This window comes from Solea solea, chromosome 5 (genome assembly GCF_958295425.1).
Source record: "Solea solea chromosome 5, fSolSol10.1, whole genome shotgun sequence".
NCBI lineage: Eukaryota > Metazoa > Chordata > Actinopteri > Pleuronectiformes > Soleidae > Solea > Solea solea.
Window position 1 is genome coordinate 19,664,732 of NC_081138.1, and position 12,605 is coordinate 19,677,336.

The 12,605-nt window shown below is 41.4% G+C and overlaps 1 protein-coding gene across 2 annotated transcripts; it reads left to right on the plus strand.

Annotated features, from left to right (window-relative positions):
- The first annotated feature begins 260 nt into the window (after positions 1 to 260).
- mrpl46 (mitochondrial ribosomal protein L46) lies at positions 261 to 5,197 on the plus strand. 2 transcript variants are annotated; one of them, XM_058629128.1, is made up of 4 exons: positions 261 to 549; positions 1,227 to 1,428; positions 1,649 to 1,819; positions 4,817 to 5,197. In XM_058629128.1, exons 1-4 carry the CDS (start codon positions 289 to 291, stop codon positions 5,062 to 5,064), a joined length of 882 nt encoding a protein of 293 aa, XP_058485111.1. In that variant the 5' UTR covers positions 261 to 288; the 3' UTR covers positions 5,065 to 5,197. The 2 variants fall into 2 exon arrangements, with proteins under 2 accessions (XP_058485111.1, XP_058485112.1); XM_058629129.1 differs by having other exon boundaries at positions 262 to 549; positions 4,820 to 5,197.
- The last annotated feature ends 7,408 nt before the right edge of the window (positions 5,198 to 12,605 follow it).

Genomic DNA, 12,605 nt, shown 5'->3' on the forward strand with positions numbered 1-12,605 from the left:
TTTTCTGCATAGGATTGTGGGTAAATGCTGCTTTCACGTTCAAATCAATCCCTCGTAAATATATAAATGGCAAACACCGTTCGACCAGTCCCTTAAATGCATGCTGTAAAATCAACCTTGTGCTCCAGATAATCACAATAGAACAATGTTTATTAAACACGAACATCTATATTTTTGTTTTGTATTTTGGTTGGTCGCAGAATTGAATAGTTACGAAATGTCTTGAGCTACACTCCAAACCAGTTGGTGGCGTAAAAACCTCACACACCTTGAACGTAGCAGAAAAAGATGGCTGCGGCGTGTGGAGGTGCTGTGGGCCGACCACTGTGTCAGTTGCTGTCTTGTCTGAGCAGAACGGCCGTTAGTTACACATGGCGTCGTCACTTCTCTGCTACGTCGCTTTGTCGAACAACTTTACAGACCCAGCGTGTAACGGAGAGCGCCGGTTCTCCGTGGACTTTGATGGCGGCAGTGTGTCTGCAGAGGCTGCCGGTCATTTCAGCGGACTGTCACCCGGTGGAGCAGCGCTTCAAACAGTTGACACGGCAGGTACGTCTGTTGGTACTGAAAAGTGTTGATGGAGCGTTTTAAATGCCTTTATGGCAATTTAATCGCCAAGTTTGACTGTCTGGAATTGCCATTACAGATATCTGTGACGTCATTCATACTAGTATCAACCACAGTTTCAGAAATCAGTTTTTAGTCAGAATGACATTTGTCATTCATGTGTATGGGCTCTGTAATTATAGATATCCGTAATTGATTTGTAGATATCTATACTTCCTGTTTCAGGTATCTACAACTTCATTCTGACCATCTGAAACTTAATTCAGTATATTTAAAAAAAGGGCAATGTAGATATATTCAATTGAGGATAATTAAAGATAACTTGAACTTGAATTATGACTAGTCATATATATCTGTAACTGAATTAAAGATGTCTATAATGACAACCCTCACACACATGAATGAATTGCCGATATCTCTAACTGTAGTTTTGACCAGTAAGAATGACTTTGCTGATATATTCGTAGTGAATATCTTGTTGCAAAGTTTAGGTCGCCATGGGATCCAAAAGCTTAGGGGTTACTACTTCTGTTAATCCCGGAGTACTTACTTGCAAGATAAAATATCAAGTATTAATTGGTGGAAGCCTAATTCAGGCGTCAGACTGCATCAGTGATGAAGTAACATGGTATTGTTCTGCTGTGCTGACTTGGTTTCAGATGGAGCGAGAGAAAAGTCTATTCTCAGACCATGAGCTGCGGCTGCTGGAAGATGCCGAGAGGATGAATCGTAAACGGGCAGGCAGCTATGACTCTGATGAAGAGGACGACAACAGGGGCCAGGATATCGTCTTGGCTCAGGACCTGGAAGATTCCTGGGAGCAGAAGCTGAAGAAGTTCCAGCCAGCTCCGAGAGTTAAAGGTCAGTGTAGGAGACGCATCACGGCTTTACCTGGTGCAATATACTGCTGTTAAAAGCAGAATAGGAAAGAATCAGGCTCTATTATTTTTTCTAATGAATCACCAGTGAAGGAAGAGACTTGTGATGTTTCAAAGTTTGTGGAAATTTAGCTTGACATTCACCACAGTGAGACATGGCTGATGTGAATCTACTGATGACTTGTCCTTTGTGTCTTGTTTAGCCGTCGTAGATGAGGACTTGACTTCAGTGGAGCGCTGCCTGGCTGACTCACTGGTTCTTCTGGCCGAGCAGCAAGTCGGCAGTGAGAAGCTGTGGCTTCTACCCCAGGCTGAGTGGCAGGAGGGAGATACCCTGCGACAGACAGCTGAGAGAGCCCTCGCCTCCCTGCCAGGTAATGTAAACTTGTTCAAAAGAAGCTGCTTATATTTGTCTGTGAAGGTTCTCAGTCATCCAGGTCATAGTCATCTTCTGTGGTTAGGTGACTGGATTCAAGTGGTCAAAAAAAACGTCTTTCAGAAATATCTCTCTCTTTTAAATTACTGTAATGTCTTCTACTGCAATGATTCCTGTAGAAGTCTATTATACTCCTGCTAAGTTGAGAGTAAGAAATGCTACTGAGTTTCATTATGGGCACTGTCAGGCTTGAGGGACAGCAAGTTAAAATAGCAGCACCTAGCTGTGGCACACATACTGCCACTTCTGTTTGTGACATCTACTAATGAGACTGCAAAGTCATAACGTGTGAGATAGATTTCTTTTTCACAAATGGTCAAAATCAGCTGTAGCTGAGAAGGTGTGAATTTTATTCTGTAGTATGAGTCAAGTTTCAAACAGCCTGACAGCAGGAGCTGCCTGAAATAGTGGCAGTAGCAGCAAGCCGAGGCACTTCCTCCAGCAAACTCCACTTTCACTCAGATTACATCCACACTAATCACCGTATCTTAAAATACATCTCTTTGGCTATGTTTACCCCTGACGTTTATACAAGTGCAGAGAGTTTTCACATCCCTTAAAACAAGTATGTGAGTGTTTAATCTGTATGTGTGCGTGTGCGTGTCAAAATATCCATTCAGTGATATATCGTTATCCTTCTTTTACATTACATTACATTACATGTCATTTAGCAGACGCTTTTATCCAAAGCGACTTACAAGGGAATTGAGTTATAACCTGCCAGGGGTACTGGTCTAAACCACTGAGCCACTTCACCCCCCTTCTTGGTGTAATACAATAATCCATACGCCAGGGCACATGTAAGCCTACCTTGAAGTAAACCACAGAATTTTATACATCTATTTGGGTGCAGATCTTGGTGGTAGTAGCAAATATTCAAATGAGAACTTTGAAGGCCAAAGTGGAGAAGGGTTCTATGTGAACAGCAGTTGAACACGAGTCAGTCGGTCCTAAGAGTTTTGTGGTAAATTGATCAAATAAAAACGCTGATCCACAGTGTTTAGATTTTATGTAGTTAATGCTTGAGAAAAGCTGTATGTGTGTAGAATGGGGATGCAAAGATGGACAGCATTCCAAATGTGTGCTTCCTTCATGTACACATGACATTAATTCAAATGTTGGCAATGGCTTTCCATATTTCAAGTTTGTCAGATTTGGGGAGGTTTTTAAATTCTGCATTTGATGTAGGCATAGGATGTGATGCATATTTTTAGAACACTTTTATTACTCACCATGATCTCTAAATAAGAGGTGGCCACTTTGAAAGAAAAAAGTAAAATACAATTTCAAAGGCACATGGAGCCACATGTGGCTCTCTAATGCTGCTTTTCCACTACATGGTCCCAACATGACTCAACTCTTCTCAGCATGTTTTTTTTTTTTTGCTTTTCCATTAGCGATAGTAACTGGTACCTAGTACTTTTTGGGTTTACTCAGAGGAGTTTGGTGTTTTTAGTGACAGCACTGCTGAAAGCCTGCAATCACGAGCGACAAGCCGCAACACAACCCCTAATGCTGTATTTCAGTTCAGTGACTGTGTCAGACGGAGTCCGTGCTCCGACCATTGAGGAAGTACTGAACAAAGCTTTTTAATTAACTGAAGTCACTAGTTTGTGTGTGTTGCGTGTAAAACAAAGTCACTGTGAAGACCCCGTCCACGTTAAGGAGGCACAATTATAATAGTAATGGGAAACCAACCTAACCGTGTAGAGTCGAGCTGTGCCGTGCTGAGGTGAGTTGAGTCGCGCCGGGACCATGTAGTGGAAAAGCAGCTTAATAGAGACAAGACAACGCAATACAAATAAGGAAGCTACAGCAAAAAATCTAAGGGATGGAAAAAGTCACTTACCTCTTCCGTGGTGTGTCACAGCAGAAAGAGAGACACGCCCTTATACACAGGGGCACCCACGAAAACTAGGGAAAATAGGGCAAAAAAAAACATGACATGTCTGTCACCTAAAATGATTAACAACAAAATGACATCGTGTGGAATTATACATTAGCACATATTACAGAATAGCTTTTGGCATTGTTACATGAACGCCTCATTTCATCGCATGCTGCAGCCAGTTCTCCCTCCCCATATCATGTAAGTCATGATCTTTGAGCAACATTTCTTTAAAAATGCATATTAATGATAGACTGGTGGAAAATCCACAAGTATAGGTTTGTACTTAATGACCTATAATGAACTGAGAAATCTAAGGTCACTTAGACGAGTAGGCTACATATTCTTCACTGTTTCTTATATATTATATATTCATCTTGTTTATGAATGATGAAGCCGTCAGCGGCAGCTCCAGTTCAGTTCATCAATAAGTCACAATATAAGCTACCGATGGGCAAGCTGAAGTAAGTTAAGTTAAGTTAGAGCATTGCTGGAGTTGTAGCATAAGTTATCCGGTGACCTTGCAGTGATCCTCACATTAAAACAAACGTCAGTGACTGAGAATCAAACTTTCACAACATTACTCATTAACTATTAATGTGACAACTCCATCAGTCACCACCCATTAACGCTTTCCACTTGTGACACTAACATGTACCATTTGATGGAGGAGCTTGTATTTTAAGTGTTTTATAGTAGCAGGAGTCGATCTATTTTTCATAAAGGTGGACTGAGTGGGGGCTGAATTTCCAACATGACCATGATAATGTCTTACTCTGCATGTTAAACCCACTGGTGTCATGGGATTTCGAAGACATGAAATTAGAATAAAACTTAATTGAGGAAGGTGTGCTGTTGCAAGAGCACAGAGTGTCAGGGTGACCTTACATTCAAGTAAAGCAAATGTGAATCGAGAGGATTACTCCCAAAATGTATCGACAGCACGACCTCAGTTGTACCGCTGTCTTTAAAGTTTAAGAGTGTTTGCTCTTAAGCTCACCTTTTGTCTGCAGCTGCAAAAACTCACAGCGTGTTCTCTGCCCACAGCAGCTGGTTTCAGTGCAACTTTCCTCAGCAATGCTCCCTGCGGAGTGTACAAGTACAAACTGCCCAAAGCCGCTCGGACGGACAGTTTGGTGGGAACAAAGGTGTTCTTCTTCAAAGCCGTTCTGTCATCCATGAGCCCCTCTACAGCCTCCAACGCTCCTTTAATGTGGCTGAAGAAAAGCGAGCTGCAGCGCTTTGTGAAACCAGCATACACGATGAAGGTCGAGCGCTTCATCCTTGACCCGTGAAGCCTAAAACTGTTACGCGGGACATTCATATTTATGCGGCTCAAAAAGTTACCTTCATCACTTATCTGTTGTCTTGAGTCACAGAGAATGTACAGTATGTTTCACTGTCTAAATAAACCATTTTTTTCATGTATGGTGTTTGCATCGTGGATGTTCATCAGATTTTAAACACTGATTGTATATGTTTATGTTTTATTTATATGTCAAACACTTAGTCTTTTGGTCCAGAAAAAAACAGACATGCATGTTGGTGACATATGCCATTAAAATAGCCAAATATACCAAAGAATATTGTTTTATACCAATTGTGGAAGTTTGACATTAGCTTGAACGTCTTGAGAAAGCTTAAACATGATTGTAGTTTTTACTCAACACTTGTAGATGAAGTTGCGTGTAAGGTCCAGTGTGTAAATTTGTTTTGTGACATTTAATGTTGAAATTGGAGATTGTAAATGACAGAGCATCCTTATTCTAAAGGCCTGTACATACAACAGAGACATGTGTTCTTGTTCCCGAGGTGGCAAGAAGAACGAAGGTAGTGCAGGCTTCATACTTCACGAGAAACTCAAGTGCAGAAATCCTTTATGCTTCAATTTTTTGGCCAATCACACAACAGTTGACGGACACCACACAAGAAAAAAGTTTTGCCCAGATGATGTGTCAGACGAGGGCTGCAAGAAAAAACAAATGTCCTTCTTGTCTCACAGCCCTGGGAGAGAGAACAAATTTCTCTGTTGTTGTGGAGTACGTACAGGCCTTAAGGATACAAAAAACAAACTTGATTTTAAATCCACATTTCTATCAACAGAATTCTTCTTCTCAAAACTCCCATTTTTATGTTTTACTAAGAAACTCTGAGCTGTAAGTCAATGTTTACAACCACGTTCATGTCTCTGTTGTAGGTGGTCGTGTTTTTTTACTGGCCCTGCTAAAACATCAATCAGGAATTCAGTGGGCATCAGATAAGTGTGAAAGAGAGAGTGCAGCACTCAACACCAAAGAGTGCACAGTGTGGACAGTCCCTGTGCTTGAACAGTAGATGGCAGTATTTGCACACCAGCAACAGAGGAGCACTGTTAGGAGCTGTATAATTATGCATGTGTGTGACCTCAGAAGGGGGCTGCAGAAAGAGCTTTTCTGATCAACTTGGCTTCCTCCTACTCATCCTGAAAGGATCCATCATAGCAGCCTAATGGTCCTTCGCAGTAGCTACGATAATTCGTCTTAGGGTAAAAGCGTTCTGATGTTCTCGACTCTGCCCGCGATCAGCCTGTTCCTTCCATTTGCTAGGTTCTAAATGCTGTAGACATTGGCATGAGGTCGTCATTTTCAAAAACATGTGGCCCAAGCTATTTGTTATAGACTGTCAGAGCAAGTTCAGCCCTGCTTTGTCCAATGAGATGTGAAGGTCAGGGTGATCTGATAAAGGTCATTTTTAAATGCTGGACAATTAAGCCACAGACAAGAGTTGACAACAGCTTGCTGCTTCCCTCAGTCGTGTTCTGTTTAATCACTGTCTGCTTCAGCCCTGAAACCGTCATCATCATCATCATCATCATCATCATAATAACTCTACCTAGATCCAGGCACTAGTCCCTCTACATCTGCTGCTTTGAGTTTCAAAATTAAACATCATGGGAAGTGCAACACAAAATCTGGGGAGACTGCACAGATAGTAGACGACACATGATGTTAACTTTACTCGTCAGGTGAGCGCCACTCGCCATGTAAAAATGGTCTTCCATGTCTCTGGAGAAGCTTGGTCACGTCTCGGGGAGTAATCATGAAGAATAACTTGGCGGGGTTGGAACGAAAACATGTCCTGAATTGCAATGGGAGAAGCGCACCGCACAAAGTTAGGCTACGCTTCTTGTATTTCATCGAGAATTGTGTGAGCACAAAACATTAGAAATCGTTAAAAAAAAAAGCAGATGAATCTGCAGAGGTGGAGAAGTTTCTCAAAAATGCATCATACATTATGTTTCAGTGCTCAGTCTGAGGTAGTGCTGATATCTATCACTATAACATCACCAGGGGTCTCTTTAGAAAGATTCCCCTGGAGCCACAGGCAACATTATATCCTTTATTATTAGCGGTGGTTCAAAATATTGACTTGGTGATATATCCTCGCCCTTCCCCGTGCAACGCGATAATCAATACTCCAGGACAAATATAGATGTTTTAAATTACCAAATGAAAGCGCTCTATAGTAAACCGTCCCTGGCAGTTTCACTCGCAGGGCGTCGCGACTTCATGTCTCCTCGTGGTGGCGCTGCTCAAATGAATGAGGGGAATCTTGGGTGGAAGTTACCTGGAAGAAGAGGGAGTTTACAGCGAGATAATGGCGGCGAAAGCCACGTTAGAGAGAACAAAGCACTTTGTTCTCTACTTTGTTCTCTATGTTATCTTTTCATGGAGGTTTGTTTTCTTCAGTTTGACAGATATCGAGATTATTATATTGATTATTACAGAATCCTTGTATCGTGATATTACTGGTATCATGGACCATGTATCGCATCGTAATGTATCGTAAGTTAACGTAACGTAACGTATCGTATCGTATCGTAATGTAACGTAACCTAACGTAACGTAACGTAACGTAACGCAACGTAACGTAATGTATCGTGAGGTATCCTGTGATTCCCGCCCCTATTTATGAATTTTCATGTCAAACTGGTGGAGAGACAAAGTAAAAGTTGACAGAAAATTGTATATTTTAATAATATTTAATTTAATCTGTAAGTGGGGACTTTAGCAGGGCACATTTTAAGTATGACTACAGTTGGACTATGGGATCTATATTTATGACGAGGTTTTTCCTGTAAGATGGACAAACATCACTCAGCTGTCATTATGGAATGACAATACCACTGCTCAAGAACAGGTTAACTTAGTCAGAGGCGGAAGATAACAACTTCACTCTTCCTGCCAGAGGCTGCCCTGGTCTACTTCTTCATCCAATTAGGTAACAGATGATAGCACCAGGATAACAAATGTCAAAGGAAAGGTCTTGGCAGTTTTTTGCCACTGGAAAGGGTAAAAGAGACGGGAAATGCCGCGTAGATTGGACGTGGCTGACGGCCACTTTTCAACTCACGCTGCAGGATGTTACCAGAGCTACACCGGCCCCCCGATCGCACTGGGGATTTCAAACAGTTTTTAAAGCAGCCTCTGAAATTTTTCAACGTTATTCTTGCACTCCTTTGATGTTCAATGCACAGAGAGTGAGGCACTGGCAGGCTCACGGGCTGCACTCCATTGGGGGGGACTCATGTTAATAATACTTCACTTACGGCAGAGTCGGGTAATATCAGGGGGTAAAAGCCTTCAGCACCGCCTCACCACGTCCGTGATACCTCAACACCATGTTCGTATGTTGCATCATAACATCATATCTAAAATGCCTGTGAGAATACGCCGGGTAGATGAAACGTAGACACTATGTTTGACAGGGCAGAGAGAAGGATCCCAGAGCAACGCAGACTCACTTCTCCACTCTGACCTGTCAACATCATGTCTGAGAGACGGCAACCATGTGTAGAAAACAGGGCAGCTGTGTTTGGACTCAAACCTGACATGTCTCCACAAAAATACAGCAACAACCTCCCTTCCCAATCTAATGTGTTTGCACACTGCAGCTCTTTTTGTTATTTTTTATTTCATGCAAAAACTCCCTTTACTGAGTGGGACATAAGCAGGCCAGTCATTCACAGCAGCTTAACACGAGCTTTTTAAGTCGATATAAGACACAATAAAGCACAGGGGAGTGCTGGATCTCAACCAAGTTGGACCACCTTAAGCACCTTAACCACCACCCTCCTTTACTTTTAGTCTCCCAGCATGCAATGCTACCAACGCTGCACTATATACTGTATCTTACCCTTAATCACACAGTGACAAGTCAGCTTAGCACGCACACTTTCGGCCCCATCCTGGTTTGCCTTTATACAGCTGCACACACACTGAAGCAGACATCTGCTGTGGGTGTTTTGCCTTTTTTTTTTTGCAAACCACATTTCAAGTGCATTCACTCAACAGTGCTCCTACTACACGAGCACCTAACAACAGATTAGATTTGATTCAACTTTACTGTCACTGCACTGTCAATACCAATACAATATGAAGCAGTTTAGCGTTGTTATTTCAAACGGTAGTAAAATGTATAAAGGCATATCTAACCTAGTGTTCCCAAACATTTTATATGGGGACCCACTTTTTAAGGATGACAGACTGTCATGACCCAATTCATGAAATAAATGGTGCATGATTTCATGTCTGATTTTTTTTCATTACCATTTCTGGAACACCTTATGTTATATTGCTATATAAAACAAGTGATGTTTTATGATGATGCATTTTATGATGATGATGAATCGCAACATTTTATGCATGTGCTATTGAAAACACATACAAATGTTAAATACTTAGTTAAGTAGTTAAATAAATGTATTTTGACTGTTGATATAGTTATTATGATTTTTACTGACACCTAACGGAGCCCCTCTGATGACATAGGTGAGAAAAATATTAATGCGTGGCCACTATCTCGTTCCCAATGCCTTGGTTACACATGGGACCGAGATACTTATGTCGTGGCCACGAGTTACTAAGGCGTGGGAACGAAGTTAAAACGATAAAATAAATAACAAAATGAATTCAAATTTGCTGAAGCAACAAATGTCTCTTTATAGGAGAGGACTAACAACAAGTAACTCGTTCCCACCCCTTAGTAACGCATGGCCATGGTATAAGTAACTTGTTCCAACACTTCAGTAACACGTGGCCACAGCATAAGTAACTAGTTCCCATGCCTTAGTAACACGTGGCCACGACATAAATAACTAGTTCCCATGCCTTAGTAACGCGTAGCCACGACATAAATAACTAGTTCCCACGCCTTAGTAACGCGTGGCCACGACATAAGTAACTCGTTCCCACCTTTAACAAGAATCTGAAAGAAATAAAAATTAAATCTTAAACCAGGTCTGGGTTCTGACAGTAGAAGACATGACCTCATGAGAGGCAAGGAGCTTTTTATAACACGGCACTGTGCAGTGTTTAGAAGAAATGCAGCAGTTGCAGTGCCTGCTGCATAGCTGGGGAATTTCTAACAGCCAGTTTGGCAGACTAGAGCAGGAGCTGGGATGAGGCGTCATACGCTGTGAGGATGGTGTATCTGTGACTGTGCGGGGGAGGGGTGTGTGTGGGGCTAATGTCAGCCATCTGAACTCATAGTCCATCATCCAGCAGGAGCACCAACATGAGCAGGTACAAAAAAAAAGGCAAACAAATGTTGTGTACGTATTTTTCAGTGACCCATTGCTCTTGTTAAGGTCTGCCCTGTCACAGGGGGATGATTTCTGACTCTTCACTGGCCGGGAAAACATCTTCCTCTCCATTCACAAGCATATGGTCACACAGAGTGAATTTTCCACAAGGTAGAAGCTGTGGTGTCATTTGGCGGGGGAGTATCTATATCTGTTTATATATAGCACATAAGCAAATGACCTTCTTTGCAAAGTAATGTGTCCATTAGCGTTATTTTCCTTAAAACATCTGCTAGAGCAGAGGTGGCTGCTGCTAATTTAGAGGGTGAATTATGAATGAAGTGCAACACAGCCAGGCTTTCTTTCAGTGCTGTGACTCATGGCAGCCCATGGCCAAGAGGAAATTAATTGGGCTTGTAACTGGAAGGTCGCTGGTTCAATCCTGGGATGGGCCAAGGGCTGGAGTGCCCCTGAGCAAGGCAGCCAATCCCCCATTGCTCCCTGGGTGCCGATAAGTCAGCCACTGCTGCTGTGCCCGGATTGTGTGTTCACTACTGGTGTGTAATAAGGATGCAGAGGACAAATTTACTATCACTAATTGGCGTGTGTGTCTGCACAAAATGTGTGAAAATCCATAAATTTTCATTTATTTCATCACATAATGATGAGTTTATGAATGTGACAACTGTAAACCTTGTTAAACAGACATTACATTATAACTGCCAAGGAAGAATGCCAAGTAATTCCAAACTTTTGGGGCAAATTATTATTAACAACACCAGTTGCCGAAAAACAAGACCATAACTAAAAAATCCTCATCCTCAGAGTTTATGCTTTTGTTCATTCATCACTCTTTCAGTGTTGGATGATCTGATATATTCAGCATGAATGTCAGTGTCTGTTCACCTCAGACGCTACGTTAATATCACCTGAAACGGAGGAAAAATGATTTTTTGAATTAATATCACCGTGCCATACATCATCGTTAATTAAATGACACACAGTATGTTATCTTTATCTGAGAATGGAAATCTACATCACTTAGAAGAGAAACGTTTAAATGACAGTGATGTTTTGAGACATTTTAATCCCAAACTCTGAACATAACCTCCTCCTAAATTGCTGTGGGTTAAAAGAGTCTCTTTCCTGACACTGAAAGCTCTGACTTTGTGCTCACTTACTACTCAACTGGCTTCAGAGTACGGTCCTCTGAACTCTGACAGAAAACCCTTTTTAACATATTTCCATAAAACGGTACTTTGGTTGATTTTAGGCAAGAAAATCCCCCGACATGGGTTAGGAAATGTAAGGAAATATCACAGACATTGTTCCACACCAACGCATATGACAACCACGCAGCAACACATTCATGCCTGTATCCGTGATCAAAGACATAAGAGCCTCATACCTGCAGCGGCAGACAACCAAGATGATGCTAACGTGTGACAGGTCATCGTAAAAAGTGATTGTAATTACAAAACCCTTAGTGCTCACACAGCACAGATCCGTGCTGCAGGTGCACCCTTGGTAAATTGCAGCGGGAATAATAAACTCTTTCTTTTTTTCCGTCTTTTTATGTGTTATTGAATCAAATTACGGTTAATTTTAAAGGAGTAGCGATAATGGTGCAAAAGTCACAAAATAGACAATAGATTTTATTTTATCTTTGTTCCTAAAAACGAGCCAAGCAAACTTTTCTTTAGAAGTTTTTGCTCAGGTGTGTTTATAGAGATGGTGAAAATGAAAAATTCTTATTGCCTCTGTATATAAGTTTTTACATAGTAATGGGAAAAAGCTGCCAAAATGCTCTGTGTTATAAGGGTTAATGTATAATATGCACATCTGTAAAAATGTAAATACGTTCTTAATCCGAAACATGAGCTTGTATGCATCTGTTGTTTACAGAAATTTACAATGGATGTGAAACATATCCGTACTAAACTCTCTCAAACTTAATCTTAATCTTGATTTGTTGCTGGACATGGAGTGTAATCTTACTACTACTTTATTCACTTGGGAACAGAGCAAACAAACCTAAACAGCCATAACCCAAAATAAGAGGCAATTGTGGAGTCAGGTAATTATTACCTGTGGGCAAACCACTCAGTCTTTTTATTCATTGTTATTGTAAAATATTGCCGGTGGCTTTAATGGAACTGTCTTGAGAGAATCTCGGCAAATGAAAGCAAACTGAGCATGGCATGATCCTTTAATTTGCACCTGTGGCCACTTGTTCCTGGAAGTGAAGTTCCATTTTCCGTACAAGCAAATTGT

Coding starts and splice junctions, on each gene's coding strand:
- mrpl46 (XM_058629128.1), top strand. CDS start 289: ATGGCTGCGGCGTGTGGAGGTGCTGTGGGCCGACCACTGTGTCAGTTG. Junction 550..1,226: donor TCAAACAGTTGACACGGCAG/GTACGTCTGTTG, acceptor ACTTGGTTTCAG/ATGGAGCGAGAGAAAAGTCT. Junction 1,429..1,648: donor GCCAGCTCCGAGAGTTAAAG/GTCAGTGTAGGA, acceptor TGTCTTGTTTAG/CCGTCGTAGATGAGGACTTG.